General features: G+C 43.0%; 2 protein-coding genes across 2 annotated transcripts; both read right to left on the bottom strand.

Moving 5' to 3' along the window:
- Positions 1 to 997: 997 nt before the first annotated feature.
- Positions 998 to 15,342, bottom strand: yaf2 (YY1 associated factor 2). Its single transcript, XM_085769070.1, has 4 exons — positions 15,168 to 15,342; positions 14,557 to 14,682; positions 3,926 to 4,081; positions 998 to 3,742 (listed from the first exon to the last, which is right to left on the bottom strand). Exons 1-4 carry the CDS (start codon positions 15,191 to 15,193, stop codon positions 3,487 to 3,489), a joined length of 564 nt encoding a protein of 187 aa, XP_085625196.1. The 5' UTR covers positions 15,194 to 15,342; the 3' UTR covers positions 998 to 3,486.
- Positions 15,343 to 16,609: 1,267 nt separating this feature from the next.
- zcrb1 (zinc finger CCHC-type and RNA binding motif 1) lies at positions 16,610 to 18,579 on the bottom strand. The gene is made up of 8 exons (XM_085769808.1): positions 18,442 to 18,579; positions 18,183 to 18,285; positions 18,072 to 18,100; positions 17,798 to 17,909; positions 17,559 to 17,666; positions 17,277 to 17,386; positions 17,120 to 17,195; positions 16,610 to 16,935 (listed from the first exon to the last, which is right to left on the bottom strand). The coding sequence occupies exons 2-8, from the start codon at positions 18,264 to 18,266 to the stop codon at positions 16,792 to 16,794; spliced, it is 663 nt and encodes a 220-aa protein (XP_085625934.1). The 5' UTR covers positions 18,267 to 18,285; positions 18,442 to 18,579; the 3' UTR covers positions 16,610 to 16,791.
- Positions 18,580 to 18,589: the final 10 nt, after the last annotated feature.

The following is an 18,589-nucleotide window of genomic DNA, read 5'->3' as shown; positions in this document are numbered from 1 at the left end:
TTTTTTATTATGCCTATGCTATGCCTCTGTTTTTGATTCCTCAAATGTTCTGTGAATACTAAAAACTATGAAAATGTATTTTTCCTTGTCAGAAACTCCCTCTTTGTGCATTAAATCAGTGGCAAGAGGTCTAATTTTGAGATTTCTTTTTTTTTTTTGAGGACAGAGTTGTGTTTGCTTAATATTAAAAAATAGAAATGTAACTCGGGACTTAAATTCTGAGCCTAATAAAACTGGCATGGTCCATTGTAATAGCCGTTCTTGTAGCTTTTGATTGTATTGCACCGTCTTCCCTTTTCACTATCCATGCATTTATTTTGAAAGCAAACTCAAGCTTCCGGTTGTTCTCTTTGTTCTATTAGTTTCACTTGATGCGCTTCTTGCAACTGAAGCAGGAGGTCGAGACCCTTACATGGGGGAAGGGTGGGAGCGATAAGCAAAGTTGATTCCTCCCTTTCCCTCCCCCCTCAGGCTCTGTCTGCTGCAACTTTGAATTGATTTCACCTCTGAAAAGACCCATTCAGCCTGGCTTTAAGTGACTAGTCGTCTTTATTGAGGTGGCCGGCTGCATTAGACAAACAGACCTGAACTCAATTTCATTTTCATTAAGTGTGGGGGAAATTAGGTTATTGAATGATGTGAATCTAACTGATAAGTGTGTAAACAAACCATATGCTCATAACTATTGCATAAAAATATATCAATGTCAGACATGTATTTAGGCTTAACTGTTTTCAAAAGAAGAGTGATATGGGCCTGATGTTTTGAGAAAACTATGAACCTGCATGCCTCGTGGAAATAAGCAGTTAAGTCATTCAAAAGATTAAGATAAAAAAAAAACACAGTAAAACACAAATGGAAAAGGTTTGACAAATGAAACTACAAAGGTGTGTGCATGCATCTGTTTGTATAATAGAAACAAATTCATAAAAAGTAAAAAATTATTTGTGCATAAGAAACGGACATTTTTTGTTTTGAATTTTGTTATTTTCTTATTCAGACACGTAATAAACAAGGTCACACATTTTTTAAATCAATTGAGCATGGCAAAGCAAAACAAAACAAAAAAGTATCAACAAGTGACACCAACACATTTTTAAGTGTCTTCCATTTTTGCCACAATCAAATAACGAATGTCTGTCCGAACAGTCCTCACGAGTCCACACACCTAGTCCCAGCTAGTGTAGTGAACCTATGAGAGTACATCTCTGACACATTAAACAATTCTAACAAACTAAGAGACATAGTCTGTCCCACAATATACCGAGACCGTAATATTATCATGCCATGACAGTTCTCAGGATGTGTGCTAAAATGTTAAAGTAAAAATCCCGACAATAACACTGGTATGATGGATAATACAGCCACATCAAGACATTGTAGTACAATATTTTAGAAATATCAATTATCTGTGTAGTTACTCTACATGTTTTTATAAGTTATTGTGTAGTTAGGTTAATCTATAGTTGTTCTGCTGGGAGTTTAGTATACTCTATAGCCCCTCCACTTTGTTTCATCAAAATGGAGGAATTAAAACAGTCTCTGAAGTCCGTCACACCGCAGGATATCCCCTGTGCAGCTCACAAATGTGTCCAACAGTAAGAACTCGTTCCACTGTACAAAGCACAATTCTTGCATCCAAACTGGGTCCTTTTCTTGTGAAAGAGGAGAACAGTATGAACACCTCCTGTTTCCCACTGGGACGCTGAACAGGTGTTGTCCTGTTTGTGCAGCAGAGATTAAAAGGAGAATACCAGTGTAATTTTTTTTTAGCTACGGCACCTTTGTCATCAATCCATCATTGTGCAATCAACATTATTATTATTTTTTTTTATAACTTTCACTCAGATAAACCTTGAAATTAGCTCTTGGTTAAGAAAATAAAAGCACAAATGGAAATACAATGATGCAAATTCAGAACGCTACAAGAATCATTGTCTCATTTGCCTAGATAACTCTGGGAAATCATGATTGAGCTTGACTGATCCATTTTTGAAGGCAACAACTCTTAAAGCTGCATTAGAATCATCTTTTTTGACAGCTAGAGGGCAGAAAATACATTATCAACTTTATGAAACACAGCCCTGAGATATTACTGGCTTCAGCTCTTAAACGCTATTATATTAGCTATTTAACGCTTAGTTCCATATCTAGCAGACACATACCAGCTTTACAACAACTTTAGACTGATGTTTCTATTTTTGTCCAATGTCCACCTCACTGGTAGCTCTGGTTTTGATCGCCACTAGCAGCTAGTTAGCAAGTAATCATTAAGACTTCCTTTACCAAGCTATAGCAAACTTAAAACGTGTCCTGTTTCATGTAAGTCAGGTAGCATAACAACAGCTTGTCTGAACTACGTCTCTAGTAGCTAGTTAGCTAGTTTCTTGTTTACTTTCTCTACCAGCTGCTAGCTAAATGATTGCTTCTGGTGTTTCTGTGTTAGCTAGGCAGTGTAACAGTAGGTTTTCTCAACTGGTTTGCTGAACATGAACAGTCTATAGTTCTCCATGTTTTTATGTTCAGCATTTTACATCACCCAAAGTAATTAAATTCTGTGTTCTATATCAAAAATATCACTTAATGCAGATTTACATTTGTGGTTTATACTGAACAAAATGAATGGCAGCCAAGATAGAAAAAAATAACTACCTCAAACTTATCTGACTGTGAAACAAACAAAATGACACCGGTATCGACCTTTAAAATCACATGCTGCACCTTTCAGGTGCCATTGTACGGACATGAGTAAGCATACCTGAACTAAACAACCTGCTCCAGACATTATGGAAAGACATACAGCCACTACACTGTGTCAAAAAAGTCTCTTCAGCGGAGGCAGTCCAGGAGTAAAAGCTTGGGAGTATCAAGATCAGGAGCAAAGGTTCACTGTCAGACTGAAGGTTCAGCGTAAGGAGTCAGGACACTGAGAGACCATGTACAAGGATTACTCAGGTTTGTAACATGAAGGTAAAGATTCCAGACAGTGGCTGAGAAATCCACGCGGGGGAAGAAGAGGTCACTCTGCCGGCCACTGGAGATATTTCCAAGGGTAGAACTGCACATTCTGTCTCATAAAAATATTGAAGAAGGGAAAACCTTGACAGGCAGGTGCATCTGAAGGAACCCACAGAGGATAATAATAAAAAAAAACGGAAAAGGTTCAGCACACTGTCCAAACATTTCATTGTAATGTTGGTGACTGTAACTTCCGAGATGGAGCAAAGTGTATTTCATATTGCTTTCTAAACACAGAATTCCAGTGCTGAGGAGAATCTTTCAAATGATAAACATGCCAAATCTGAAGGGCTGGCATCTTGTTCTCTGATAAACAGGTCACGACTCCAGAGGAAAGTGAACAAAAACTGTTTTTGTGCAGCTCTAAAGTAGATATAAGTTTCCCCTCCAAGTGACCTGTGGACTTGCGGATGAGATGTGTCTGGAGGTGGATGGGGTGGAGGGGGGTGAGGGGTTGGAGGGGGCGACTCAGTGGGACTCCCCGTTGACCGAGCTCCCCTCTCCCCGCGGTGAGGAGGAGCGGGAAAGCCCCTTCTCTGTGTTTTCTGAGCTGGAGCCGTTCTGGCTGTGGTGGTCGACCACCGACGACGCGGCGCTGGAGGACGTGGCCGAGGTGGACGAGGGCTTGGCCTTCTCCTTAAAGTCTGTTATGATGACCGTCAGGTCCCCAACTGTCACCTCCAGGTGCTGGGCGCTGCTGCGGTCGATGTTTTTTAATCTGGGCCTGATGGATGAGAGAACAGTGGGGAAAGTGACATGAAACAAAGGCGGACATTTAAGAGTATTTGTTTGAAATCCAGCACGACCTAGCTTACATAAACTGCACCTACAAAGTCTGGTGTTGTTTCATGCATCCCTCTAATATCCGATTCCTGTTGATCCCCCAACCTGCTGTCAGTTTGTTTACCTCATCTTCTTGTGACTGTTTTTCTTGAGGGCTGGCTCTCTGTCGCTCTTCTCCCTCTCTACCCGCTCCTTTTTTTCCTTTTTGGGCTGCGAGGGCAACACGAACTGCTGCGTTACCTGCTGCTGCGAGACGAGCTGGGAGACGGGACGAGGCTTCCTGATCCGGGGGGGAGGAAGTGGGGGGAAGGGGGAACAGTGAGTAAAGAGAGAGGGAGAGAGAGAGAGAGACATAAAGAGGAAGGGAGCGAAAGGGGAGAGACAGAGTGTGGCAGATTAATGATAGGGAAAATCACAGTGAACACATTGCTTCATGCTAGCGTACCACCATAATCAAGAGCCAATAATCGCTGCCAGTGCTGGTTAGGACGGGGCTGCTGAAGTGCTCTTAACACTGGCAGCAAGTGGCAAAACACATCTAGTTTGTTCAGAATATAACTCAGGATTCAGCCATCTGTGAGATATGTAGCTACCTGCACAGGCTTGTTTTTAGCCCTCGCAGGGGATGAGGTTTTTTTTTTTTTTTCTGAAAACAAAAGGTGTGTGAAATGCACTGAGAACAGACATGGCACATTACTCCAACAACAAAGCAGCAATCCCTCACCAGCTTAACATCCTTGCTCACCGTTGGCTGTTTAGTGGCTGTTTCTGCCTTGGAATAATTATACTTTTCCCGATTTATTGATTTAAAGATTTTGAAATACAACATTACGCACATTAATATTCCTGCAGCCTTCCTGCAGGTTGTTTTAAGGCTTGCATCATTTAGTCCTGGTCATGTACATGCTACAAAATGCTGAACTTGGATGTGATATCAAAAAATAATAACCTGCGAAATGCTCCACTATATGCTACTCCTCACAGTCACTTTTCCACTCTCCAACTCTCTACTGTCTCAAAAATGATGCATTATGCAATTGGTCTGGCAACAGTTTGCATGCATGAGGACTGTGATCGTATTTCTGTGTGTGTGTGTGTGTGTTTTGGGGCTGGCAAGAGCCGGAGCTGAAAGGCGAGAGTGTTGAAAAGGCCATCTGTTGAGAGTCCACATACACATCTAGGGCTTAATTTTGCACACATACAGACACGCGCACGCACGCACGCACAAACAGCACAGTTACATGTATGAAGGCACCTACACTATGCGCATCGCGGCATGCCGACACCGCACCGGAACCGAGAGCTGAACGTACGCAAACATGACAAGTGGGCGCACACGAAAAGGTACGCAATCGACAGACGGCGCATACGAACGCGTGCGTGCACCCACACAGACGCACACACAGCAGTGAGCGGATAAGGCATGAGGGCATGGTGAGGACAGCAGAAGAGCACAGTGTGTGTGTGTTTTCTGAGCCCTGTTGAGCAGTTGCACTTGTAATCAGAGCTGTGAAAAGTCATTTCATATTAGATGAGCCTGTTTTACTGTTTTACAGACTGAAAGACACCTACTGCACCATAATATTGACAGTCTTGATATTTAAATTGCTCAGAAAAAGTAAAACATCTACCTTTAAAAAAAAAAAAAGTTCTCTTTTTAACTTCCTGCAGCCCTGTAGGTGAAACTGTACAGCTGCTTCTATCGAGTGTACCAACCTGCTTGTGACCCCTCTGAAAAGTTTTGCAATTATCAAACACGGGCTTCCAGGTGATTCGCAAAAAACGTCCTTCTGTACTTGCCTGATGTAATTATAAGGGTGTAACGCAGCACAAGGACAGCTAGTACAAATGTAATGGACTGAACAGAATCCATTCACAAAATTAGTCTGTGCACCTGGCCAAGTGTTGCAGTGCTGTGTGCCACTTTTTTTTTTTTTTTTTTTGCCAAAAAGGAGCCTTTGTGCCCCATTTAGTTCAATTTAGAGGCTTCAGTCTCATTTTCTAGGAGGAAACGCGGCGTACGAGGCGAGTCAGCCGGTCTGCTTTCTTGTTCTAAGGGCAAAGTTGTTGTTTAACAGTTCTCGGATGACCTAAATTGGGGCCCAGCTTCAAAGAGCCTCTCTGAGAGTCAGTTTTTTCCCCGAGTTATCGCTGCCTTCACAGAACATGCAGTGATGCTAGTGAGGCTGGAGTGAAATGCAAATGGGTCTCTTGGCCTACATAACTGTCTGATAGGGAGGAGATGTAGAGATCCTCTAATATGTCTGTCTTGTCAGCACGATGCTGCAGAACTGCTGACACTTTTTAAATAAAAGCAGAGGCCTCTCAAAGTCCTCTGTTTCCCCAGCTCCAGCAATTTGCAGCTCTCCTTGACATCCTTTTACCCCGGTACTCCTCCTACAGCAACAAAGCAGTGTCTGGTGTTCTGAATTTACTGGAGCTCGCGCACAAAGCAGCGACTGTCACAACAGAATCGACCGTCCTGCCCTCAGGACAAATGTTAGCAGCTTCCAAAAATAAAAACAAGACTACAGGCTGCCTCATTCATCCCCTCCCTGTTGCTTTGTGTTTGACTGACGCGTTCGGCTCAAGATGCGTTTGTGTGTGTGTGTGTGTGTGATTCGCTGTATGTAATGAGCAGATGAATTACCGCTGTCTCATTAATGCAGCAAATGAGTGCAGTGTGTTTTTGCTTAATGTGCAATCAAGGACAAAAAGAAAAAGTCAGCAGAGCCTAATAATGGTCTTTTCTATTTAAAAAGGAAAGGACTCGATGTGCCTGAGAGTAATGAGAGGCCAACTATAAACATATTTTGTACATCCTATCTTCCTCATGCATTACAATGAAGTAGATTCTCTCTAATAGAGCCAGCTCAATAACCTGGAGGTGAAAGAGGAGACAACCTAATATTACAGTGAGGCAAAGCAGCAAGCCTAAACAGAGCTGCCTCTGTTAACCCAATCAAATGGTTATTATCTTAGCACTTAGGCCTTCGCTGCTGGCCTCAGAAGCCGAGTGTGTGTGTGTGTGTGTGTGTATGTGTCTATTGATTCCAACAGGAATTTCTGTGCCTAATGTAACGGCCTATTCTTTCTGACATTAATACTGCGTGTTGGAACTGTTGTTCCGATCGATAGCTGCTCCACTCGTGCCATCTATTCTACACCAGCTAATGGAGTCCCACACTGGGAAATTAGGACGTTACGATGGGAGCTTAAACACACTGAATTGTATTTCCTAGAAAACAGGAGAGTGAAGACAACAATGGACGTTAGCCACAACAATGTCTTTTTTAATTCACTGTGAGTGTGATCAGGAAAACGTGGACTCTCTCTAAGACAACAATAGGGAGACTATTACAGAGACGTGTTTGCCGCCATCGGCTGCGCTGGTTTCTTCTCGGTAAGATCGTTCCTAATTTTCTACAGTGCAAAATGCAAAACAAGCATAATCCCCTCTCTCTTTCAGCCTTTGCAGCTCACCATCTTTCTCTGCTTTTGTAAAGCGTAAAGCTCAAAGCAAACTCATGTCAACCTGCAGGCTGGAAAGGCAGGAAAGTACAAACGCCGTCACTGATCCCTCGCTCCTTCACGAACAGGGGAACTCTGGCTGACCTCCTCTCAAGTATGTCTCATGCGTGCACACACTCTAACACACACATACACACACACACACACAACACGTCTCACCATCTCACTCCTCTACCCTTTCGCACTCCTCTCTCCCTCCTTCTGCTGCACCCAGTGACCTCGAACTCCGCCACCTCTGGCCTGTGCTCAGAAAAACAGAGGGGAAATAAATAACGCACCTAATGAACCAACACGCCACTAGAACATGACTCCTGCTCGCAGTTGTGAAGCAAGTTACAGATTCAGTAGGTGGTCAAATTATGAGACAGTTGTGTTTCTGCCACACTCGACAAACAGGTCGACACTGCTGCTTGATGTGACTCAGCAGTTAAAACAGATGGCGTGGTCGAGTGTGTGTGTGTGTGTGTGTAAGCCAGAATGTCTTGTATGGACAAATATGGTGACAACAGATAAAAACCACCAAGCAACAACATACCACAAGCATAAGTACATCTAGCAGCCGTTTTATTATGCTGTATTTGGGCGAACAGACGCTAATAAATCTGAACTGCTGCCTTTATAAATCCACAATCTCCACTACAGGTGGTAATACAGGAAGTGAAATGTCTGAACAGGGACATAAAGGTCCAGAAATGTGTATTTGTTCTAAAGATCAAGTCGGATTCTTCTCCTGATAGCTAAAAAAACAAAAACAAAAAACCAAACCAAAAAAAGCATCACAACCTTATGGTTGTAGCCACAATCCCTGAATACCACACAATGGCAACTAAAGGTGAATGAGGTCTTTATGGGAAAAGTTACAGCTAAAATACAGTTGAAAATGAATGTTGTTTGGAAACCATGGATGTGGTACATTAGCTTATTGCTTGTCTTTTCTGTAAAAGGGGTTATTTACTTATTTGTGTGGTTGTTTTATTCTCTCTTTCATTTATAAAGTATATAAATTAAATGCATGTTATAAATAAATATAATAAAAAACAAGTCTTGGACTGAAAGTAGGGCAACCATATAGGCGGACATTTATTCTGAAGCCTTATTAAAGGTTAAAAAGACGTGTCTGTGGTCCTGACATGGCAGCTCTGGCCCATTAATCCAGGCGTGTAAAAACGTTGAACCAGTCATGTGTCGCATCCAGGCGGCAGCAGCGCGGGATTCTGCAGATGTTTGGACTGCTCGCTAACATTTGTCGAGTACGCTGTGTGATGAGCAAACAGCCCACAGGACAGCTGATGGACTGCAAATAAGCATTGGAGTGTGTGTGTGTGTGTGTGTGCGGCTATAAACAAATCTCATCTCCCTGGCTCTGTGATGATTGTAAGATCATTGTGAAACAGCTTATTTTCTGCCCTGTTGAACAGCCTCAATCCAGGTGTAGTATAGGTGTGTTTGTGTGTGTGTCAGGTTTTCTATCAGCAGGTTGTAGGCTGCTCCTGGGAGCTGCTCCAACCCCATGATTAATGTCTCTCCCTGCCTGTACATGTTACTGCCGTGTGTGTGTGTGTGTGTGTGTGAAAGAGAGAGAGAGAGAAAGAGAGAGAGACAGATGGCTCTCCATGTCCTGTGGTTTATGACACCTTCTACAGCCCGCTAGCCTTACTCCACCACATTCTCCTCACACACACACACAGAAGGGCCTGCCTGCCTGCACACACACACACAAACACACAAACACACATAGAGCAGTATGTCATGCATCAGTGTCACTGTAGTAATTACAGGCTTATCATGTAGCCATAATCTTCAGCCACAGTGACGTGATAACAGCCAGCTTCATTGTCCCTGGTGTACACTCTGGTGTTGGAAGGCAGTGTGAACACTAACACCAGTAACCCACACAACCCAGCCCACTGTGTGACTTATTAGAGGATGTAATAATTTAGATGGGATTATAAAACCCTGATTGGTTTGTTTTACATGCATCATGTTTATAGATGCAATTTACATCAGTCGTTTGACTCCTCATCCCCCCTCCCCTTTCTTTTTTTTTTTTAAACTGATCATAATAATAATCCCTGCTTTTCTTTACTGCAGATTTGACCCAGCTCATAAAACCTGCTTATCAGTATCTGCTGTTGTCTGTTCTAATGATCTCATTCGACATAATCGCCCATCATCCAAGTACTATTTCAAAACCAAAGAGCGCGCACAGCTTAGAACGGCTGAAAATACCTGGATGCGTTTCATAACACTCTCCCAAGGAGACCAGACTCCACGTTAAGCACCAAAAGCTGTTGCGGAATAATAACAACAAATCTGCCGTTTCCATTAGCGGCACTTAAAGTGAATGGAGACGCAGCGACTCTAAAGGTGAGAGTCAAATGTGTTGCTCTCTGCTCGTAGCACGTTCTTTTTGTGTAATCAGAGTGGGAAATTAACACTGGCATTAACACAGCAGCTAAACAGGGGTACAATTTTGTTGTGTCTGGTAAATTAGCTTTCGCCCACACACCTTTTTTGCAGCTTAAAAAACAGGTTATTTCTCCAACATGGAATCTGTAAAAGGCTGTAAAATGAGTAGAGAAGGGCAAAACTAACCAAGAAGCTAATAATAATATGCCTAATAGATATGTAAGAAATAGAGCTACTGGCTTTATTGTTAAAGAGAACATCTTCAGTAACGTCTTATAAATGTGTACACAGGCAGTGGAACAACACAGAAATGCAGCTAATTCACACTTTACACTATGAATTTCAATGATACGATTTTTCTCCAGGCAGCACTTAATGTATGCATATACAGCGGTATATTGTCTATTGCTATTCCACGGCAGTTGCGTTCATTTTTACCAATGCAGCTATTTTGAGAGAACAGGAAAAAAGGAGATAATTAATCCTGCTCCCTTTCCTTTTTTTTTTGCATTTTGAAGTTATTCTCCAGCCAAATGTTAAAATCAGCTTTCTGACAAGGCTCAATTACGACACATCCAGACGGCTCCAGCGGGCTGATCGTTATTTCATATTTTTATAATGGATATCTCATCTATTGAAACCAAAGACTGACTGGCTTCATGCAATAGCTTTGAAATGACATCAACTGTATGTATGTTGTCAATATCAGCATCAGAGCTTTGATTTTTGAGAGCAATTTACTTGGCTCATCTTGTTTACATGCGGTTGATCGCTGTCTCCTTTTGGTAGGGCTGAAAGAATGAGGCGATGGGCAGAGAATTAATGTGCAAATATTTTGACAAGCCATCGATTTTTTCCAATCGTGTCTGAAGCGAAAAATGCTCACAATTCACTGGCTCCGAGCCAAATCTCCAGATTGAAGACGGAATGAGACAAGACATTGACAAGATGTTAGTCTGGACTTTGGGAGACTGGTATGGACTGGTATGGACAACCCTAACCCTGTTAAGCACATAATACTAATAGCCCACCGTTCTCCCTCAGTTTGTTAATTAACATGTATCACTAAACCCAATAGTTAGACTGCTTTCCTGCTTCTGATAATTCAGACTGTATTATATTGAGAGCTGAATTTTTTTACCGTGTCTAAACTGACTGCAAGTGAGCCAAACGCACAGTTAGAGTCCAATTTTGAGTGTTTGCACTGCACGTGAACTGTGAGGGCGAGCTTGTGTGGAGGATGATAAAAAAAACAACATCTAAACAGCCAAATGCTGACAAGTTCCCAGTGAGCCAGTAAGGCTTGTGCTTGTTTAGGTGGAGCCGATGAAACCTGCACATCAGTCAACCTGTCACCGACAGACGCCCTAGGTTAAGTTCAACTCTCGGGGAGAAGCAGAGCGAGGGAGAGACGGAAAGATCGCTGAGAGGGAGGAGAGATAAGGATATGGAGAGAGAGAGAGAGAGAGAGCGAACACAAACAAGAGGGAGAACTAATAGGAACATGATCGAGCTCACTGTCCTGACCTGTAGAAATACAATGCTGCCAAACATGCTCTTGAAAGCAGAGCGTGCACACATGCTGAGTGTTTCCCTGGTGGGCCTGACTTGTCAGAGCTCGGCTCGGTGAACAGATGCAGATAGTGGAGGCGAGACACCAGAGAAGGTCACACACACGCACATATACACACACACGTCGCTCTATTACACCCAGCACTATTTGCCTAAGGATGGTGTTTAGGTTTGGGTTTAATAGCCGTCTGTCAGCATCACTTCACACCACATTTTCAATGAAACACCTGACAGGTGCATTTAGTCTGAACCGTGTCGGCCTCCCTTCATCTTATATTTTAAACATCAGCGTGACGCTTTAATCAAGCACAACTTTTGATGGGTGCACTGGGAGGCCTCCCTGTCTTGCTCAAGGACACTCTGCCTACTCCATCTGATAGGGAATCAAACCTGTGACCTTGCGCTAATCAAACAGCCTCTTTTTCTTTTTAAGTATTACACCACTGTACCTCCACTTTCATCTATCACGCCGGTTTTCAAAGGCTGGGACTGAGGCCAAAGAGTCACAGGAAGATAAAATGGCCACTTTTTCCCCAGGAAAAGTCTTAAGGTAATGAGGCTGTGTTGTGATCCAAAAGCTCCTCTAAGATAGCTTTAATTAAATACTCCACACTAGCAGCTTGCCATAGAGGAGCGCCATATTTTTCCATATTAATTTGCACAAATGACTAGGTGCAGAGAGAATATTCAAACACTCATTCCTGTTTTATCCCGCTCCACTTGTGTGTCTGTCTTCACATTTGACTTCCCGGCTGCAGAACTTTTTTTTTTTCCAGCCGCTCGCAGTTTTAGCAGAACGTCGGCCAGTTCCCTCTTTGTCAGTCTGTCTCTCTCCTCCATTTCTCTCCACCTCCACTGATAAGCAAGTCCAATCCTGCTGATGTATCCCTGTCTCCAGTCAAACCCAACAGCGTGCTCTCAATCAGCCCGCCGGCTCGGGGCCCCTGCAGTAGATCATCTCTCCACATCAGTCGGATCCAGGCGGCGAGATCTGCTAAAGCTCAACTCCATAAAACATTCATCTTCATCTCCTGACGGCTATCTACACGCTACACTCTTTCCCCCTAAAATATTGCTCTACCTTGTCCTAAAATGTTCTCTTTCGCTGGCGTCTGTAACCTTTAGCGGCGCCTGAAAAGACAGAGATTCTGTCGAGGAGAAGTGAAATTCAGTGCGTTAAGTTAGACCTGCGATAGATCGATTTAACCCAACTTCACAGAGCCCACCCTGGCTCTCAAACCTGGTGACCTTCAGTTTTCTGGGATGCTTCCTGCGACCACTGGACGCTCCGTGCCCAAACGGGGCCGAGCATTAATTCATTACTTCACAATAATGGCTCAGTCATGCTTGTTTAGTAACCGGCGAGGGGAATTTGCCGTGTCCTACATTTATATTCCGCATGTCGTTTGCCCTTTAGCACCTTGGGCTTGCTCGCTGAGAAACCCACTTGTCTGTTGTGTTCAGTCATTAACAGCTGCGACCACCTGTGTGGCCATTTTGCTGCAGCGTTGGCGCGTGTTTGAGTGTTTATGTGTGGCCTTGTGTCAGAGCATGACAACGCCGCTACTACAACACTTGTGCAGCGCTGCAGTTGAGAAGACACGGGGGTTATTAACGTTAAATGAGACCTTTCGTATTATTGACTCTTTCTAAATCTGTCGCTAAGTGTCAGGGGTGTGGCAAGGAATCCTGGGCCTTGGCGTCGTCCTTGTGACTTTACCGCCTGATTTAGAGAAAAAAAAAGAAGAAAAAAAATGTCCAGATGGGGAGGACAAAGAGTGTCAAAGCTTTTGGGAAAGATCCAGGCAGGTTCTTTGCACAGCTGCAGGCCTCTTGTTTGTTACAGCAACACACCAGAGTCAGTGAAGTGTCCTCAACAATCAACGCTCAATTGCAATAAGCTGGACCCTATGACAACAGCATGTCTGCTGCTTAATCTCTTTGTTTGTGTGAGCAGCAACTGCGCTCAAGTGTGCGTGCGTGTGCATGTGCGTGTGTGTCTAGGAGTGTGCACATCAAGAACGTGCAATTGTGTACGAATATGTATGCAGTCATGTGTAAAATTTGCATGTTGAGTGCATCTGTACATCAGTGTGTGTGTATGTGTGTGTGTGTGTGTGTCTCTGATGACAGCAGGCTGATTAAGCTGTTGCATAGTAATGAGCTATGGCTGTCTGTCTGGCAGCTGCTCTGACAACCTCTTTCCACAACTAGCCCTCCCACACACACACACACACACACACACACACACACATCACCCAAGTGCGCACACACATAAGAAAAAAAAAACAGACACACACACACACACACACACACACACACACACACACACAGATATATATTGTGTAATTGCATGCACCGAGACAAATGCCACAATTCTGAAAAGGCATCAGAACTGACAACTGCACTGATGCTCTGTTGCTCTTTCTGCTTTAGTGAAATCACTGAGAAAGTTGTGCTAATGCGGGAGAGGGTAACAGACACACTTCCTCTCCTTCACCCTCTTTTGTTGTGTTTTAATCCTGATAATGACTGCTCACTAAGGAATAAGTCATTTCCTGCTTCAAATGTCAGGAGAAATATCATCCTCAGGCGCAGAGGGCACAGCCTAGTGTGTGTGTGTGTGTGTGTGTGTGTGTGTGTGTGTGCGTGTGTTTTTGTATGCTTGAGTAGAGTACCTGTCTAGCCCCTGGGTCTGTTACAAATATCACCAGGGCAACTAGATTGATGTGTGTGCTTAAAGAGAGCGCCATGCCTTTCCCTCATTTCACCGAGGTCAGTGTCAGCACCCGGGCAAGAAAATGGAGACTAATGAGACTAATGCGGCGCTTAGAGGAGATCTATGTGAGGAGACAGAACTAACAAATTAACATGTTGAGGTTATGAGAGAATAGAGACGGAGTAGATGGCTGTGTTTACTATTTTTGTTTACTGTCTAAACTGCAACTGAGGGAAGGGTTAAATATTTACTGTACAAATGCACCATCGAATGCATCATATTCATGCATTTGCTCATGGTACAAGTAGAGAATTGCTAAAAGGAGGGGGGTGGGGGGGTAGCAAGGAGATTAAACTGGTTATTTTCCTGTGGGGGGGCTGCCCCTCAGTCCCTAAGGACCCCCCACCCCCCCGCCCCCCTCCATTTCCCCCTCCTCCTTACACACACACACACACACACACACACACACACTGGGACTCGCTAATGGAAAAGCCACCAAAGGTAATGTATGTCGGTCGCCTTACCTTGTTGATGTCCCCTTCCTCACATCACACATCATGCACTTGAAAGCCTCGGCCGTGTTCTTGTACGTGCACACGCTGCAGTCCCAAAACCCCTCGTCGGAGGAGGGCTTCGGTTGACGCTTCGGCCTTTAAAACAATAAATGTAAAAACGAAAATAAAGAAGAAGAAATTTGGGGAAATAACAACAATAAATACAGGAGGAGGAGGTGGTGGTGGTGGTGGTGGTGGTGAGAAAGCAGAGGAAAAGGGGGGTGAGATGAGACAAGAGGAGTGAGTTGAGCTCGCATCCACGGAGGCTATCGATAGCAAACATCTGGGTAAGCCTATAGGATTTAGGAAATCATCTGCGAGCGCGCTGTGATCCGACACTGTAATTGGCGATGAGGTTTTAACACCCGCGCGCGCACAGCTCGCACGCGCGCACACACACATATGCAGCGCGAGAGAGGGAGAGAGCGAAAGAGGGAAGGAGAGAGAGAGCGAGCGAGAGAGAGAGAGACCGCGGAGAAAACCCATTTTTTCCGTGCGCTCGCTGATGTCCGCTCCCCCTCTCCCTCTCCCTCTCTCTCCCTCCTAGTTTGAATTAGCGACGCACCAACTCGGTCGTTTACCTTGTGGGACTCCTCTTGTCGCCCATGCCAGACCAGGGTTTCTCTGGAGGTGCTGAGACGAGCTCAAGTCTTGTTATTTTCGACAATTTTAGCCAAAGAAGCGATGCGCCTGTGCCGCTCGGCTTCCAGCTGTCGTGGAAACTCCGCTTGGGAAATGGTCACGTGATTCGCCTCGACCAATCAGACGCCGGGCTACTTCCCCAGCCTGACATTCCTCCTCTTGATGAATCTATGACGCGTTCACTGAGCCACTGTAAGCGCGGATTTCTGTGCTTTGAGGATAATAGATACGTTCTTAATTTGGTTATTAAAACAACAAACGCGGCCCAGAATACACAGTGTTCACAACCTAGATGTAATATACATTCGTATGCACGAAGGTTTTCATTTTTAGTCAAACATTACAGCTGATTTTACACATTTGCACACATTAAAACCGGTGGAAACGCTGAAGGAAATTCATCTTCTCGTGCAGCGTTTGATTTAAATGTCTTTGTCACATGATTGATTCAGTTCGGGTACAGATACAGAGCAGCTCATACGCAAAATCGTCAAAAGAAAACCTCCTGTAAGGATTCAAATGTAAAATAGATGATTTACACTAGCACACAACACGTAAAATGGCTTATATTAATAAATGCTTATATTCTATATGATAATGTAGTAGTCAGTTCATAAATACCAGTGACTAGTCATCGCGTGCGGCAGCCACCTCTTTCTCCCTGTAGTGAACCCTACAACATTTTATTTCCGACAGTGCCCGAATGCAGCAAAAGACACAGTAGCGAATGCTGCATACGACAATGTGTTAACACGATCCCACTCATATCCGCTCACTGTACTTTAATATCCTTTCATCATAGCGTTTGCGCCGCAGACTGCAGACGTGCCGCAGCAGTTTAGACCACAGATGTGTTAAACATTGGGGAACCCCTCGCTTTGTTTGCGTGCTGACGCAAGCGAGCTCCAAAGACCACAATCCCAAGCGAACAGACGGAGGCAGCCAGGGGTTCCCAAACTGTTTCATATCAAGGATAACCATGTGGATCTCCATTATCTTCTACCAACTGGATGCTCCCGCAGAGAAACCCCGATTGCAGCAATGTGGCTGTTGCAATATTTAAGATTCTAATTAGACTTCAAGTGGTACAGAAATAACTCACTCCTCATTTTGGGGATAAAATAAATGTTCTTTTCTTTTTTTTTTTAATTACAATTGAGTAGCCAATTGTATACTGTGTGTATGTATGTGTATATATATAATTTAGTGTGTGTGTATAGATTTTCATCCATCATCAAATCGGAGTCATTTGTTAATAACCTGTGAATGCTTTTTCATTTGCTTTTTTTTTAACTCATAGTCAATAAACTCCTTTATACTTAAGCATTCTGTATGTGATTTCACTGTTAATGCTGAAATAAACAACAACCAATAGTCTTGTTAAGAAATAAGGGTTTATTCAATAGTATAAAAAAGTCTCACACATAATGCGTCAACACAAGAACCATTATTACATTTTTACAGAGAGATGTCTCAGCTCTATGTACAAAAGGAACATTTCTAAAGCATACTAATACCCCAATTGTAAAACAAAACACCTTAAAAACTAAAACATTACTATAATTAATCACTCAGCTCCTCCTCATCACTGAAGTATGCACTCTTCTTGATCCTTGGTTTTTTAGAATCTGAGGATGTTGAAGCCTTAGCATCACTCTCTTCAGCCTTCCTCCTCCGTTTCCCGTCCTCTTCCTCAATTCGCGCTTGCTGGAGGGAAAGACAGGAAAAGCAATCTGTAAATGTTATTGGACAGCTTTCTACAACCTGACTAGCTTCAGCCTTAAACAGTAGTTGAGGCGGTGAAGGGATGTGTAGGTCACAAAGACACTTAAGGATCCACAAATCCTGAATCACATGTTTGCAGCGACTTTTACAGTTTACACAGACCAACCTGAAAAGCTATAGCTTGACTCAGGCTATCTAAGGCTGGGTCTTCTCCCTCTTCTTCACTTTCTTCTTCCTCCTCACTGTAAAGGAAAATATAAGAATTACAAAAACATATATTGTCTATTATACAATAGCTCAGATAACAGCTATTAAATACTTACACATGCTCAGGTTGTTCGGCCTTTTTCTTCTTTTTCTTTTCTTTCTTCTTTGGTGGGTCCCTCTCTCCCAGCATGTTTTTGGGGCATGCATAGCTCAGATGACCTGTATCCTGTGATTTCATAAAAAACAAATGCAATTACATTCAGACACTGGACAACCAGGATTGTTCTCTACACATAACATTATTTGACATTTTTCCCTTCAGAGAGGACAGGCCACATATTCTACTTGTAAATATAATTCAATAAACGTTGATCCACAGGACAAAAAACTTCACTAACCCCACATTCATAACATTTAGTCTTGTCTGTGTAGTTTCGCCTCCTTATAAACTCAGTTGTTCGTCCATTGTCGATTGCAATGCTTGCTTTCACCGTTCTGCCAAACAGCTGTGAGAAAAATGCCTTTGTCAGTGATGATTCTTAAGTGGCTATTCACTTATCAGTTACAGAGAGATTGCAGTTTGCTGTTAGTGAGACACGACATGTTTAAACTAATTGTATTGGTGGGACAAACTCACCTGTTTGTTGTTTATTGCTCTTGCACAGTTGTGAGCTGATTCTCTATCCAGGAAGAGAACAAATGCCACTCCTTTACTCTGGCGAGTCTCTTTGTCCTTCACAATTGTAACCCTGAAATTGGTTTTAATAATTATTACTTTAAAAAAAGAGAGACATACTCAGAGCCTTTAATTTGTTATTGTGGATTATATGCTATGGCTATTGTTCAGTTTTTACACATTGCTGTAAACAATTGAATGATAATAAAGTTAATATAACAGAGCCATTACTTACTTAACAACTTTTCCATATTTGGTGAATAGCTGAAATGAGACATGTGTTTTACTCGTATCATTCTTGTTAAACAGATGAATTGTTGACATTGTTTCACTACAAAAACATTACCTTATGTAGGTCATTGTTGGTCAGAGAGAAAGGCAGGTTGGACACATATACAGTGCTTTTGCTTGGTGCCAAACCCCCACTCATACTGGACGCAAAGGACAGGCTTTAACACAAAAAGTCAACTGAAATGAGGATGAAATCTGTAAACAGTCAGCTACCTCGCTAACCCTGAGAAGTCAAAAAGTGTTAAACGTTTATATTTAACTTCAACCAGCAGAGTGCCGATGTTTTCGTAAGTTATATTAAACAAAAGACTTACCAACACAGTCTTCACCATGAAAATAACATCTGAATTTGATTAAAATCGCAATATTTTGTTTTTGTTCATGTAGCTTGTCAATGCCAAGTCGATGAAAACAAACGTCATATCTGAACGTCGCAAGTTGATGACGTAGACGTAAACCTCG

Source organism: Trachurus japonicus, chromosome 23 (assembly GCF_045865225.1).
Source record: "Trachurus japonicus isolate A0001 chromosome 23, Traja_1.0".
NCBI lineage: Eukaryota > Metazoa > Chordata > Actinopteri > Carangiformes > Carangidae > Trachurus > Trachurus japonicus.
The sequence above is the reverse complement of the archived record's forward strand: the minus strand, read 5'-3'. Positions and strand labels throughout refer to the sequence as shown.

Excerpts from the sequence above, each read along its gene's own strand:
- yaf2 (XM_085769070.1), bottom strand. The coding sequence starts at position 15,193 with ATGGGCGACAAGAGGAGTCCCACAAG. Across the intron at positions 14,683-15,167 it reads GACAAGAGGAGTCCCACAAG|GCCGAAGCGTCAACCGAAGC; the intron begins GTAAACGACCGA and ends ATTGTTTTAAAG. Across the intron at positions 3,743-3,925 it reads AACAGTCACAAGAAGATGAG|GCCCAGATTAAAAAACATCG; the intron begins GTAAACAAACTG and ends CTCATCCATCAG.
- zcrb1 (XM_085769808.1), bottom strand. The coding sequence starts at position 18,266 with ATGAGTGGGGGTTTGGCACCAAGCAAAAGCACTGTATATGTGTCCAAC. Across the intron at positions 17,667-17,797 it reads GAGCAATAAACAACAAACAG|CTGTTTGGCAGAACGGTGAA; the intron begins GTGAGTTTGTCC and ends TTTTTCTCACAG. Across the intron at positions 16,936-17,119 it reads GTCAAGCTATAGCTTTTCAG|CAAGCGCGAATTGAGGAAGA; the intron begins GTTGGTCTGTGT and ends CTTTCCCTCCAG.